This window comes from Vombatus ursinus, unplaced genomic scaffold (assembly GCF_900497805.2).
Source record: "Vombatus ursinus unplaced genomic scaffold, bare-nosed wombat genome assembly UNPS02015255.1, whole genome shotgun sequence".
In the NCBI taxonomy this organism is placed as follows: domain Eukaryota; kingdom Metazoa; phylum Chordata; class Mammalia; order Diprotodontia; family Vombatidae; genus Vombatus; species Vombatus ursinus.
Window position 1 is genome coordinate 23,013,470 of NW_020955033.1, and position 16,074 is coordinate 23,029,543.

General features: G+C 40.1%; 1 protein-coding gene across 2 annotated transcripts in view; it reads right to left on the bottom strand.

The window, feature by feature from the left end:
- Nucleotides 1-212: 212 nt before the first annotated feature.
- LOC114031802 (laminin subunit alpha-3-like) overlaps nt 213-16,074 on the bottom strand; it is a 325,671-nt gene continuing 309,809 nt past the window's right edge. For both annotated transcript variants that reach the window (XM_027846940.1, XM_027846941.1), the window contains 9 exons: nt 15,583-15,742; nt 14,478-14,647; nt 10,183-10,375; nt 8,228-8,371; nt 6,258-6,417; nt 6,023-6,153; nt 3,543-3,636; nt 1,884-2,003; nt 213-850 (listed from right to left, as the gene is read on the bottom strand). In XM_027846940.1, the coding sequence (XP_027702741.1) occupies nt 705-850; nt 1,884-2,003; nt 3,543-3,636; nt 6,023-6,153; nt 6,258-6,417; nt 8,228-8,371; nt 10,183-10,375; nt 14,478-14,647; nt 15,583-15,742 (1,318 nt within the window). In that variant the 3' untranslated portion in view covers nt 213-704. The remainder of the gene's footprint in view (nt 851-1,883; nt 2,004-3,542; nt 3,637-6,022; nt 6,154-6,257; nt 6,418-8,227; nt 8,372-10,182; nt 10,376-14,477; nt 14,648-15,582; nt 15,743-16,074) is intronic.

The window sequence follows — 16,074 nt, forward strand, 5'->3', positions numbered from 1 at the left end:
ATTCCCATTTGTTGCCCTTCCACTATCCCCTAGATAAGTTATTTTGACCACAGTCCCCAAATAATGTCAATGTGTGATGGCAGTTGGAACCAAAATTTTGCTTTATACTTCTTTAATGTCCTTAGAGTTCTGCCTCTAGAGACTCTTGTGCCACAAATTCATGTGTTTGTTGTAGGTAAACTACTGAACAGTAAGCATACAAATTAGAACAATTAGATTTTTCCAGTATAATTTCACGTTAATGTTACATAAAACATCAGAAAACTGAAAGGGTATGTTGCATTTATTTGGCCCCATAAATTATAACCTTGTGTAACACATGCCAAAGTTTCACTTTAAAGTGCTTCAATTTCCACTTATGTTATTTTTTAACAAATAAGAAATCATGTTCTGCATTATAAATATATGGTATTTTGTTCATCTTTACAAATAAACAACATTTTATGTAAAATATAGACAAATGTCAAAGACTTGTACAATGCCAATAAGAGAGGAGTATATGGGGCTATCAGTAAGGATGAGATTGACTGTTGAGCCATTTTGGACAACATTTTGATTCAGGAATTATTTTGAAAAGAGTGGAAAATGTGTGTGTCTGGGAGTCAGTATTCAAGAAGGTGAATTCCATGCCATTCAGGACTTTGGACGGCTCCATCCACACTGTATTCCAAGGGCTTTCTCATTATGCACATCACTGGTTAGAGTTAGTAGACAGGACAGCCATTCAGACTGACAGCTCCCTGGACTTCTGAGGCCTTAGTGACAGAGACAGCTACATTGTTGATCGTGACCTTCTTCAGGCAGCCAAAGAAGGGTTTTTGTACAGGCAGCTTCAGTGTTGTCAAGTTGGCTAAGAGAGGAAAGAGAGAGAGAGAGACTCAATATACACCCTGTAAGGATAAAATAATGGATAGGGCAAACACTGCATTTTAAAAATTTCTTCAGATTCTTGTAGGAAAAAAAAACTAAAAAAAAAAATCATCCAGTCCCTCTCCTCCCTGACTCTATGCAGGATATTCCTAAACAACATGCTAGTAAATTAAGATCAAGCTGATCCTTTAAGGTCCTCAAGGAAGGTAAATCAATGTTTTATAACTTCTGCCCTAAGCTTAAAGGCCATGGTATAATTATAAAGCTGCTACCTAACCTACTTTGGGGGAGAAATAAACTCATCAGGAGAGCAGAGAGATATTTACAGACATTTAATATTTATTTTTATATTTCCAGTCTCACTGTCTCAGGAATCAGAGAACCTGAGTTCAAATCTCACTACTTATACCTCCAACCCATGTGTCCTAAGACAAGTCACATAACCTTCCCAGGCCTCAATCTTTATCTGTAAAATGACAGAGCTGGGCCAGATGGCCTCTGAGGACCTTTCTAATTCTAGCTCTCACAGCCCACGATCCATTATCTTGTCCACATTTGGCTTGCCTGAGTCTCCATTTCCGGCTCCATGATGGTCACCAGTTTGATAGTAGAGATCAGAAGACAAAGAAAGAAGAACTCCTTTCTTTCACTTCTCTTCTCAATCCTCTGCTCTAATCAATATGCTAGCTAACTCAGCTTCTTTGGGGCTCCAAAAAGCACCTAGAGAACTATCAGAACGAGGCAGGGTGTAGTAGCAGCAGCGGTTTGAACCAGTGAACACAAGAGGACTGGCGGCATCACCGTGGCTCCCAAATGGGCCTGTGATGCTGGTATTTTGGGTCCTTGATTACAGCAAAGTCTCAAGATCTCCAAAGCCGGAGCACTCCTGAGAAAACCAGCACACAGCTGCTCTTGGCATCTAGTCGCCAGTCTATAAATCTAGTAACTGGATTTGATGTGATTGTCTGAGAAGGTTAAGAGAAATCAATGTAATCAGTCTGAAGAATAGTCACCTGGGATGCCTCCCAAATACAAAGGCTGTTGGATGCTGGCCGGCAGGTTAGGCAGCTCTCCAGTCTCATAGCTGCTATCTGTGTCCAGGTCGAGCTGCAGCAAATTCTCTTTTAGAGTGACTGTGTGGAAAATGAAGCCAGTCAAGTTACACTCCCTCCCCGCAATGAGATTTCCCCATGTGTGAGTAGCTACTTGAACTATGATACCAGTTTGGCCTTTACATGTGTTTATTTATACTTGTACTGTGGAAACATGGTTTTCAATAACTGATTCCAAATTCATCCTGACACCGAATATAGCTCTGTGTAAGCTGCTGAATCCCATTCCCCAATCCAAACAAAAATTTATCCCATGTTAATAATCTTATAATTATAATGTTATCCCAGAAGGCCGCTTTAAGTTAGCAAAAATAAAAAAGATCCTGACTTTAAATGCCAAAGAAATTGTCAGCATAAATTCATTCTTATATGTATATATGTATGTGCAGAGAGGCAGTATGGCATAGTGGATAGACAGCTGACATTGGAGTTAAATCTGGATTTAAATTCTGGTTCTGCCACTTTCTGGCTGTGTGACCTTGAGCAAGTTATTTAACCTCACAGGGTCCCAAGCCATTCTCTGAGTTACAGAGTAGGCACTGACTTAATTGGTAGAGGAAAAGCCTCACCAAAAGCTCCCTATCCTGATGAAAGCATGGAGAAAAATATATGCATATGCATGTATATGTGCACACATACACACATGTACACATATATGCATGCACATGTGTCTGTGTATACACATATATGTGTGTATTGTGAGTATTCGGGGTCTTGAAGACAGCGCCCACTACTGATGATGCCTCACATTTCTGTAGCACTTTAGGGTGGACCAAAGGCATTTCTCACAACAGCCCTGAGAACCAGGCAGTACAAGTATCTGTTGCCCCTATTTTCCAGGTGAGGATATTGAAGCTCACTGAATTGTCAAAGCTGCGATACCTGTCTCCAAGGAAACGTCACTTTCCATAGTCACACACTTCCATGAACTAATGTTGCCTATGTTTCTTTTCTTTTCAGCCTAAGGGTTTGCTTATTTAATTGTCCTCATTAATGGCTCAAAGCCCATCCAAAACGTATTTTTAAAGCAAAAAAAAAAAAGCCTACCCCAACAATTACCCTTAGGAACACATAGCTGATTTGATGTAGTGGGGAGTATTGGATTTGGTGTCAAAAGACCTTCATTGCAGCCCCAGTTCAGCAATTAATTAGCTGTGCAAAACAGTGGACAAGTCAATTCATATTCCTAACCCTTGTTTTCTTCATCTGTAAAATAGGGATTATAAATCTTGTACTGCCTGCCTTACAAGATTTTAGTGAGAAGTCCACATAAATGAGAGCTGTTCTTTGAATCTACTTACCAGGTTCAAACATCATATTAATGTAATAACACACAAGGGGAATCGAATTCTTAAGTCATATACACAATTTAGGGGCTTAGACCAGATCTACCTTAGAATAGACATCGTGTTTAGCTTTCTCATTGCTGGCAGGCATTAACTGAATTGGTAGGCATTAGTGTTAACTAAAAGAGGTTCCAAATGTTTATTTCCTTTAAAAAGTTTGGAAACAATCCATTTTGAAATAGAAAGTCATTTTTCCTAGCATCTGCTACCATACCTGCCACTGAGTGCCACTGTCCATCACATAGAGATTGCTTAGGTGTGACTGATGTCAGCATCTCACCAACCCCACTGTCCACAGAAGCAGTGACCTGAAACACATAAGGACTTTTTCTATGAGTTCTTCCAGGAAGAGAAGAGGCTTTTTTGGTTCTGTCCCTATTGCCCTATTCATTCCATTGATGTTCCCTAGGAACACCCAGGTGTTGAGCACATAAGAGGGATTACAAAGAATCTACAACTTGTGCTCACTCCTCACATTGCATACTCCTGACTGTCTAATGCTAAATGAGATGCCTCCAGTCCCAAAGAATGACCAATGATGCAGAGCAATAGTGCCAGTCATGTCCAATCTATTAAGATGATGTTTTTATTCACTACTCAAAGATTGGTAAATATTAGTGATCAATAAGTTAGATGATAAGTCTTTCCTGAAATTTATATAGAAGCACATCTGGCTTTGGACCCATCAGCAGGTGAGATTTGATAGGCCAAAGGTGTTGCTGTCTGGGACACAAGACCCGGTGGAAGGACTAGGCAGCCAGCTAGATAAAGATGCCAAAAGAATACCTTGTATTTTTATAGTGACTTTTCTTTGAGGAAATTAAAAATGCCTTCTAGGCATTACTAATGGCACATCAAATTTCCAAGTAAGGAAAACTGGAGTGATATTTACATATTATTTACATAAAATCTGCCCACAATTAGATGACGTGGCCTTTTCTGGCAGTTTTTGAACTAAATAAAACTATGTCATTTTCTTCCTTCGAGTGGAGGGTTCTTGACTTTACTTGTGGTTCATCCTTTCATATCCAGGAGCTCTCCCAGCTGACCTCAGGGCTACACAGAAAGGTCACTCATTGCTAGGGGAACGAAGGAGCCCATTACATTTTTGGACACATGTCATTACTGGGACATTTTTCATTATAGCAAATCTAAATGTGTGTCTTTGCAGAATAATTCTACCCATTAATGCTTAATTTTGCCCTCTGTGACGGAACAGAGCAAGCCTGATTTTGTGTGACAAATTCCTTCCTTCCATCAAGCCTCCTTTTGTCTGCCTAATTCCTTAAAATGATTACCTTTGACTCTTTCATGTTCCACATCCAATCAGTTGCCAGATATCGACAGTTCTACTTCCACTAACACTATCTGCTTTTCTGCACTCACATGGCTTACATCCTAATTCAGGTCCCTAATAATAATAGCAAGCATTTATATAGCACCTACTGTGTGCCAGGCACTAGTTAACACTTTACAAATACCTTATTTGATCTTCACAACAATCCAGGGAGGCAAAATTTATTATTATCTTAATTTACAGTGACTTGTCCAAGGTCACATATTAGTATCTGAGGATGGGTTTGAATTCAGGCCAGCACTCCATCCACTCTGCCATCTCCCTGCCCCCATCCCATATACCACAGTGTCAGCTCCTAATTTGTTTCCTTCCCTCAGCTGTCTCATTTATCTAATCCACCTACCTCCACAAAGCTGCCAAAGTGATATTCCTGAAGCAGAGGTGTCTGACTACAGCACTCTCCTCCTCTAAAAGCTTCACTGGCTCCCTACTGCCTCCAAGACAAAATAAAAACTCCCTCATTTGGCATATAAAGGCCTTAATGACCCTGTAGTCAGTCTAGCTTTCAGGGCTTATAGACATTATTCACTTTGAAGTATTCTCCAATCCAAGCTGGCCTGCTTGCTATACCTTACACACATCTCCTGCCTATGTACCTTTACACAGGTTGTCCTCCATTTCTAGAACATATTCCTCCTTCCCTTCACCTGTTATAATCCCTAACCACCCTTTCCCTATAAAGCTCAGCTCACGTACTGCCTTCTACACGAAGCCAGTCCCTATCTCCACTAGCTACTAGTACTCTCTTGGAATTACTTTGTATTCATTGTATATACTTTATTTACATACATGTGTACATGTTATTCCATCTCCCCGCTGCCCCAGAGAAAGCTGGCATACTCCTTAAAACCAGGGATTGTTTCATTTCTGTCACTGTTTCCCAGGCACCTAGCATAGCACCTTGAACAAAGTGGGGTGCTTAATAAATGTTTGACCAATTGCTCATATTGCATGTTAGTTACTGTCCTCCAGACCCTCTCGAGCTTATCAATGCTGTTCCTAAAACGTGCTTCCCAAAGCTGAACCCAAGAGCAGTGGGGGGTGATTTTTGAGTGAGGATGTCACATAGTTACAGCAGTTCACGAGCAGGTTTCATTTCACTGACTCTTATTAAAGAGTTGTAAAGGGATTATTGTCCCCCTGCACAGGTGAGGAAGTGTGGCACATGAATATTAAGCAATTTGATAAAGATAAAATAGTTCCCTAAACTCCAGAGCTATTACTCTGTCCTCTCCCACACACTTGTCAATCACAGCCTTCTGAAAATGGGCTCCAGTCTTATCCATAGCCAATGTGCTCTTCCCATTCCAATAGAAGGAAATAGAGCTATCACTCACCTTTCCTTCCTCCATATAAACACTTAAATGCTGCCCAGGTTGTCTTCCAAAATGCACTAAGATTCCACTGAGGCTTCTAGGACGAATGCTGACAACTATTTTAAATTCCTTTCCCTGCATCCAGGAGTCATCTTTTAAAAATAAAAATAGTTAGAATTGTTTATCAAAATGCTCAAATAAAAAGGAGAGTGAACTCAAGACTCAGAGACAGAAACACCGCGTAGCTGTTCCTCACCAAAGCTGATGTGCCCGCCTTCTTGGGAGAAATACACTCCTTTCTCAAGAGGGCCACCCAAACAGGGGGTTACCCCAAAGTTTTGAGAGGGGGTGTCCAAGGCCTTTCCATCAAACTGAAAGTTCCTCAGGCATCCCACAAAGCTGGTCTTGGGGAGGCTCTGCAAATATTTGGAGAAAAAAGGGAACTTTAGAGGAAATGAACAGCTCTAAACAATTATGTACATAGATTAGAAAGGGAAAGGCCAAGGATGGCTTATTAGAAAATAAGGGATGGTGGGCTTGGTTGTAGGAAAATGTCTGTCTCTTCTGTTTCCATATATAGATAAAATATGTATGTATGCATGCATAAATGCTATGTATATGCAATGCACACAACATGTGTGTATACATATTCAATCACATATATAGCTATATACTAGATGTACACACATATGCATAAATAGATGTTCCCACATGTATGACATATATATTTAGAGATATATACATATACACATAACATATATACTATAATATATACATATGTCATATAGAGAGAGTATAATATACATAAGCACATTTATACAACTGTGTGCATATTTTTCCACACACACACACACAAATATAAACACACAACAGGGAGGTGAGATGCACAGCAGCAGAGACCTCTGCCCTATAATTCTCACACCTGCCGCCTCACTTTCTTGAAGGTACAAAACATCTTCCAGATTTTCTTCTGATTGAGTTAAGAGTTTAATAAAAGGTAGTTGTAGTATATGAAAAGAGGCCAGTGAATCACCAAGTTCTAAAAATATGATCAAGTGGAAAGTTGCTAATCACATCATCAAATACATCAAGTCCTAATACTTCATAAATGTTCTACAATTAAATTAGGAGGCAAATGAGGATGTTATGCACCACTGGGATGGTTTGAATTATTGAAAAACACTCATTAAAGCCAGTGGGTACTTATTGTGAAGAGAGTTAAATGCAATTTACAGACATTCATTGGTACTAACCCCATTTTTGTAATGAGGTCAACAAGTAATATGGACCATCTTATGAGGGATGCTATGATCTATCTAAAAAGGATTTAATTAATAAATAGCCAAATCATAATGGGCTAAATTAAAGAGAAGTGAATGATCTGAGAGGCACATTGTTTATTCAATCCTTCACCCGGAATAGGCACTAAACAAATGTTGAACCAGATGGAACAAATATTCACAGTCAGCTAAGGCACCACAGAGGATAGGAGGCTTGAAGTGGAAAGGGATGCAATCTGGGGGAGTGAATTCCCAATTATAGGAGCTCTTCTAGTAGAGGCTTAATGATGCCATGTGGGGGGGGTGTTACAAAGCAGATTCTCTTTAGGTGTGGGCATGGCTTAATCCAGATGAACTCTGAAGTCCCTTCCTACTCTGAAATTCTGTAGCCAATCTGGTATTAATGTCAGAGACAAGAGATTTGAATTCCTATGGTATATAAAAAAAAAAGTTTTTATGACTTAATATCACTCACTGAAACAGTCTATATTTCAAATCCCTCAGGATCCTGATTCCTTGTGGCTGACCACAATTTAAAGTTAATTATGCAATTATGATTCCTATGGGTTGACTATAATATTTAGTAATCAAGGGCCCCAAGGTGTCCCAGCATGATGCACCGAACCAATGAGTTATGGATAAGCTATGAAGAAATTTATTCTGTTCCTGCATATCCTGGAGTGCAGACAGTAAGAATTTCAGCTAGCACAGTCATTATGGGGAGATTGGTCCCTGATGATTCACTCTGGGTCTTATGATCTCCTTAGGAATGCAGAGGGGTGAAGAAAGAACTTCTTCGGGAGTAGAATTTGGGGGTTTATGGGCATTAAGTATATTTTAAAAAACAACAACCCAGCAATCTATAAGTAAGGCATTATATATCTTGATTATGGTTATAATTCCATAGTTGGAATATTTTCATCCCTCCAAAAGCCGAAGTATTTACCTTCAGTTTCACCCTAGGAGAGGCCCCCAGGTAGATCAGCGGCGGTTTGATAGGAAAGATAGTATTTCCAGCCAAGCTTCCTTCGTGGACTTTTAGACCATCTAAAACAAGACGGGCCTTCCTTCCCTCGTGCCCAAACATGACCTTGGAGAGAAAGAAAACATCCAGATTTAGATTCCTCTTTGACTGGGCAGTTGGAGCTGAACTCAGCTACTAGTTACTAGAATTAAAAAGAGGAAAAAAATTGACTTTAGTGGCACTTCAGACAGTTCAGTGGTGTGACTTGTCCACCGTCCCCACAGCCAATCAGTGTCAAAGCAATGACTCGAACCCCAGGGTCCTGATGTAGGCTCTGGTCTCCTTTTCATTCTGCCACACTCTCATGACATTATGCTTTCTTGTAAAAGAGGCAATGGGGTATGAGACCTGAGATGGATGTCAGGAAACCTGGCTTTTAGTCTCAATTGGTGCCAACTAGCAAGTCACTAAACCTCTCTGGGTCTTAGTTTCCTCTTCAGGAAGAAGAGAGGGTTGGGGTAAATGATGTCTCTCAGGGGTGTACTGGTAAATGTTTAACAGCTAGTGCTTCACTCCACCCAATAATGGATGACATACTTTTAAATTTAATCTGCATTATTAACATGTTTCTCCAGCACTTTCTTAAGCCTAGACAATCAACAAAACTATAAATCAAAGCCTCATTTGTAGTGTTTGCTGTTTCTGAGGGGTAAATGCTCCCATAGAAAATATAACAATTGGTTCTCATAAGTTGGTTTGAGTTGGCTCCAGAGCACCCCTATTAACATTTTATACAATCAGGAATCAGGAGAGGCTTTACTGGTAAAGAGATTATGAAAGCAGCCTGAATGGGGAAGGAGGGAGGGTTTAGGACGCTATGGAGAGGACATCTCAGGCATAATAGGGGTACAACTGGGCAAAGAGAGTATTACGTCATTTTGCTTAGAGGGAGGGGTAATGGCCAGCTTGGAGAAGCAGTGCAGTGGGAAAAGCATTGTATGTAGATTCAGGATAAGGATGCAGCTTGGCACCATGGATAGAGTCCAGACTTGGAATCTGCAGGACCTTAGTTCAAATCATACCTCTGACACTTAGTAGCTATGTGTCTTCCCGCAAGTCACTTAATCTTCCTAAACCTCACTTTTGTCACCTAGAAAATGGGGAGCGGGGCAGCTAGGTGGTGCAGTGGATAGAAACACCAGCCCTGGAATCAGGAGGACCTGAGTTCAAATCTGGCCTTGACACTTACTAGCTGTGTGACCCTAGGCAAGTCACTTAACTCTAATTGCCTAAAAAAAACAACAAAAAACAATGAGGGGGTCAAACTAGATAACCTCTGAGGGCCTTTCTAATATCTATGTATGAGCTTGTGATCTCACACTTAGCTATATGACCAGGCTAGCTTCTGAGACTTGGTTAACTCATCTGTAAACTGGGGATAGCAAGACCTGTAGTACCAGTCTCTTAGCATTGTTTTAAAGCGAGATAATTTATGTAAAGCACTTTGTAAAACTCAAAAGTGCTACATGAATGCCAGCCATTATTATTACTATTATTATTATGACCTAGGGAGCAGGAAAAGACAAGGGAGATAGGACAACACAGATAAGCCTGGTCAAAGTTTCTGGGGGAAAAAAAAGTTTGTTCCATCGTGGAGTCTTTTATAATACTATACTTTTATAAGTTTCTCAGTGTTGAGAAAAAGTTGCATAGACATGGCGTGTTAAATATTTAAAACAATGAATGTATGGGAAGATATAATATTGCCTCTTATTGTTCCTCATCAGGCATCCAGGCACAGGATCTAAAGCCAGAGGTGGAGTTCCTGGCTTGATTTTTCTCTATGAAGCATGTTGGGTCTGTGAAGGGTCGCATCCATGGCACACATATTTCAGTGATTTGGGCTGTGAGTTTTCCACTGCTATAGCACGTCTTACCGTGTGCCATTTCCCATCGTTGAATTTCTCTTTGGTTTTCAGTCTTAATTTCTTTCCTTCTGCCCTCAGCAAAAAGACAACGTGTCCCTTTGCAATGTAAAGCACCACTGAGGAGCTCTTACTTCCCACAAAAAACATCAGTCCTGAAGCATTGGAAGTTGTCCGTATATCCACAGCAAACTGTGATCTGTAACTGAAGGAGATAAAGCCTGAGGATGAAGTCTTTTACTGCCACTCATAAATGTAGAGAACCAAGGGGAGGCCAGAAAGAAGTACATACTAGCAGGATAGTTTTGAAAGCTATCATACATCTAAAAAAGAAAATCAAGCTGTATGTAACAGAGACCCACAATTTCATGTACAATTTTCTTTTTTTTCTGTTCTACTATGTATATGCAAATACCCATTTTATTTGGTATTTGTTAATAAGTTCAGAATGAAAAGAAATTTTGTTAGGAAAAATAATTTGTAAAGTCCTTCAGGAAACTGAGGTACAGAGAGAAGAAATTTGCCCCAGGTCACGCATCCTACCCTTCTCATATTCTTTGGCGTTACCTTAGAGTAACTCTTCCCGGTTCAGTTGCTGCTATTTATCTGCTCTCCTAGGGAGTTGCTATGAAATTTTATGGCGAGATTTAGCCAGTTGTATAATTGTATATTGAATAGCAAGGTGGAATTTTTATGCCCCTAAATATATATTACTTTTTATATATGCTCACAGAAGGGTGAGTGATAAGAGGCAGGAGGTTATTTCCCTCTATAATAATATGAAAATAATTAACATTTACATAGTCTTTCAGGGTTTCATAGTGCTTTATAAATATTATGTGATATTATCTTCAAAACAACTCTAGGAGGCAAGGTACAGGCAGCCAGGTGGCACAGTAGCTAGAGCACTGGGCTTGGAAATCAGGAAGACTCATCTTTCTGAATTCAAATCCAGCCTCAGATATTAACTAGCTGTGTGACACTGGGCAAATCACTTAACCCTGTTTGTCTCAGTTTCAACTGCTGGGAAAAGAGCTGGAGAAGGAAATGGTAAACCACTCTAGTATCCTTGCCAAGAAAGCCCCGAATGGGGTTACAAAGAGTTATACATGACTGAAATGACTGAATAATTATAGATGAAGAACTTGAGGTAAACAGAGGTTAAGTGACTTGTCCTAGGTCACACAGTCGGTAAGTGTCTGAAGCTGGATTTATGCTCAGGTCTTCCTGACTCTGGGAATGAGTAAAGGAATACTACAAAACTGAGGTTCATCACATCTACGGATGAATATCGGATATGAAATGTGTTTTATAGCAAAGTTGTATCTTAAAGAAGCAGCTTTCTGCTTCTAAGGACTGGCTAATGCTCAGTCAGGTCAGGGAGAGATCCAAATATCTGGGACATTATATTCTGTTGCATAGTTACAGTTCTCATTAATGCAAATAATGATCACCAATGGCCCTTATATTGCGGAGGGAAAAGGGACTAGACAGAAATTTGTGTGACAGTTATACTTTTTGACCCAAGTTGCCTAAGGGCTAAATTAATTGCATAGTGTATCAAATGAGAATCAAAGGAGGCAACTGAGAGCCTGGATAAGAACAAGAGGCACAGAATATACAAAACTCTTGCATCTTCCTGGAAATGTAAATAACAAGGGAGCAGTGTTGATATTTGGAGCTAAAGGATTTGTTGACCAGTAGGTCTGCTGAAGGTGAGCTACGTGTGGTCGGCAATCCTCTCTGCATTTCTGTGAGCTGTTGTATTTTTTATTTTATAACTGGGGGAGAATATTGGCAGGGAAGACAGGAGTCTGACATGTTACTTATAATGATAGCTCACATTTGTGCTTTATGGTTTACCAGGCATTTTCCACATAACACCCTAATACTTAGTATTTGTGAGGAAGATGAAGCCTCACTATGTTACTTAGCTGTCTGACCTTGGGCAAGTCACAGTTTCCCTATCTGTAAAATGGGGATAAAAATACTGACCCTACCTATGCTACAACGTTGCTGTGTGGACCAAGAGATAGTATATGTAAAGTACTTCATGGACCTTAAATTGTTATTGTTAAGTCATTTCCATCATATCTGACTCTTCATGATCCTAGTTAGGATTTTCTTGGCAAAGATAGTGGAGTGGTTTGCCATTTCCTTCTCCGGCTCATTTTACAGATGAGGAAAGTGAGACCAACAGGGTTAAATGACTTGCCCAGCATTACCCAGCTATTAAGTGTCTGAGGCCAGATTTGAACTCTGGAAGAAGAGTCTTTCTGACTTCAGACCCAGTTCTCTATCCACGGCGCCATCTAACTGCTCTTTAAGTATTACATGAACATCATTTATTATCATCAAGGTCAACCCAGCTTCATGAGTAGTCATCCTATAGAAAATAGTCAGGGAAATGGGCTCATAACTATAAATGACATTTACTTTTGCCTTCCCTTTTAGGCTTATGTGCGAATTGTTTTTCCAATTGGGTAGTCAAAGGGGTTTCAAAGAGGGCTGTGATGAATCAATCTATAAAACAGCGGCAGTTTCACTGGTTGGAAGAGGCTTTCTCCTGTAATACTTTATTACCATTCCTTTCCTAGATGCCCTGTTCACTTTTTCAACTTGCTTTCCTCTCATGCATTACACTAACCTTCATTTTCATCTTGCTCCTTGCTTACTATTCCCAATTTGTTTATCTTGCCCTCCCCCCACAAGATGAAAGTAAGTCAGTTGCTGCCACCTCCTTCTCAAAAGCTATAAGAACTTGCTGCAGTTGTGTTTATTTGGGAGCAAGGCCAACGGATGGCTACAGAAACCTTACAACTTATTTGTGAACAATATGACTTTTCTGTGGACATGATGATTTACCTCCAGGAGACTGTAAGCTCCTTGAGGGCAGAGACTGCTTCATTTTTGTTTTGTATCCCAGCACCTAACACAGTGCCAAGAACATAACGAAGACTTTAAAATGTTTGTAAAATCAAATGGAACTGAACATTCAAACTACATAGGGGATATTAGCTATTTTATTAACATACGTAAACTGTTTTGCAAACCTTAAAGCACTATAGAAATGCTATTATTATTTTTATTATTATTTCAACTGCGATGTGATTTCATTAGCATGCGGAATTCCCCAACTCCCTCCACCAGTGCAGACCGGCACAGGCTTTGCAAATTATAGTCTTGGAGAATTGCCTGGGGTATGAAGAGCTGAAATGACTTGCCCAGGGTTCAAGTTGCCAGTATTTGTCAGAGGCAACAGCTTTTTCTGACTCTCCGTCCAGTATGTTACAATGACTTGTCTTTCTGAAAACTATTTTATAGGTGTTCCATCAAGAATTCCTGATGATTTTTTTAGACGGAAAAAGGGCCCTTTCCAAAAATTCCCTTTCCCACTTTCTTTTCGTGTGGTATTTTGGTTCACTCTTTTCTCACGACTAGAAACATAAGTTGCCACCACAAAGAAGCCAAGACTTTGTTGCTGAATCCTTTCAGTCAAGGCTGACTCTTGGTGACCCCATTTGGGGTTTTCTTGGCAAAGACACTAGAGGAGCTTTGCAATTTGCAATTTCCTTCTGCAGCTCATTTTAGAGATGAGAAAACTGAAGCAAACAGAGTTAAGTGACTTGCCCAGGGTCACATAGCTAGTTAGTGTCTGAAACTACATTTGAACTCAGGAAGATGATTCTTCCTGCTTCCAAGCCCAGCGAGCTGCCACTCCTTTCTCATTGATAGAAATTAAGTTTCCACCACAAAGAAGCCAAGATACTTTGTCTAAAAATGATCCATTTGAAAAACTTTTCTAATGAAAAGTGATTATGTCTCTTTGAATATAAAATGCAAGGAAGGTGGAATGTGTGCTTTCTTACAAGCAAATAGCAATTTGGGAATGAAACATCACAATTATTTTCAGGCCATTCCCATTTCTAAACTGGGGATAGGGGCTGAAGTCAGCTCCTGTACAGAAGGTTAACATGTTTTTATTTCAAGTATGAGGAAGTCATTGTGGGCATTCTTGCCACTTGTCTCTTGTAGATACCAGCTCATTAGCAAAATAATCCATCTCTCTGCCATTAGAATGTAAGCTCCTTGAAGGCAAAGGCTTGCCTCTTCTCTGTATCCCTTGAAACACAGTGCTTAATAAATGCTTATTGGCTGATTAAAGAGCCAGGTCCCTTTTCCTTCCTTCTCATTAAATAATTCTGAAGAACCTTCTCTATTCCTTCCATTTTAGAGCTTTGAGAATCATGGCTAAGTCCTTAGATCGAGCTGGAGTAAAGCAAAATTTCAAACTATTATGCCAATACCTGTCTTTCAGCATCTCATTAGGGAATGCGTACACCAAGTGGCTGCTGGGACTGTCCCCAAACTGATAAGCTCCTTTAGAAGTCTGGGACTGAGCCGACTCAATGCAGTACTGGGTGTTTGTCTGAACTTCCTTCTTCCTCAGGGAGGCAGGATGCATATCTCCTTGTAGCTGTCACAAAAGGACAGGGAACAAGTTAGAAATTATGATTAAGGCAAGATAGATCCTATATCTTCACATTTATTTAACCATGGTTTTCTCATAGGCAACCCAGTGACTTTCTTACTCTTTATATCTCCAGAAGAGAAGTTTAACAACTGGAGAAACCAAGTGACAAGAATGTTGAGACTTGACAAAAGGTTCCCAGGAGAGTAACGATGGACTATGCTAGGATTAGAATTCAAAAAAAAAAACCCTTGGGCTTCTGGGCTGTCATTTAGTCTACTAAGCCATGCTCCCTTTTTTCACAGATATTTATAGCATGAAGCTAGAATCACAGTTAATGGGATGTGTTGGTATACTTTGCCACCTGACTTATCTCTTTCTATTAAAGGCACTGCCCTTCTCTCAGTCATTGAGACTCAAAACTGCAGTCATTGCAGATCCTTCATTTTCTCTCTCTCCCTCATCTAATCAGGAGCCAAACCCAGTGAATCTTCCCACTTTCTTCGCCCTGCCAAAGTTGATGGAGTAATAATATGGGTAATGCTGTAAAAATAACAAGGCATCCATTTACAAAGCACTACAGATGTCACCAAGCACTTTCCTCATTGACAACCTAATTTACAGATGAGGAAACTGAGGTTCAAGCATTTCTGTATGTCAGAGAGAGACATGTATCCAAAACCCATTTTATTCTTCATTAACTGAGAGGGAACATAATTAGTTTATGATCACACAATTAGGCTGAGGCTAAGTTCCCTAGTTTAGCTAGGCAGGTTCCCTAGCTACATTCCTAATCCAGCCCACCATGAGGCTTTCAGTCTTTCCCCTGAGCATAAAGTAGTTCAATGACTTTTCAGTCTCTGTTAGCATCTAGGCAATAAATGAGAACAGAGGAAACTTGTGGATAGAGAGAACACAGAGTTGATTGCTGTGATGCATACCCTATCAATGTTGAATGTCCTGGGTGTGCTGATCTTTGTTGAGTTTTTCAGCAGCAGTAGAAAAGGTGGCTTATTCAAGTTGCAGACTCCTAGGGACACCTTCTCCTTTTCCCTCCGAGTATGACTGACTAAATTGAGAACCTCAGGACTCTGTGCTAACCTGGAACAAAAGAGAAAGAAAGGTACGTTTCTCTAGGTCACCTCAGACAGCTCCCACGTACAAACTACTAGGTACAGCTACTCCAAAGCAGGGCTTCTTGACCTGTTTTGGATGATGAGCCCCTCGGAGAGTCTGGTGAAGACTATAGACCTCTTCTGAGAACAATGTTTTTTGAATGCATAAAATAAAATAAACAGGATTACAAAGGAAACCAGTTAGGTTGAAATATAATTATCAAAATATTTATAAAAAATTTATGGACACCCCCCCCATACACACACACATACACACACACACACACACACACACACACACACACACACACACACACA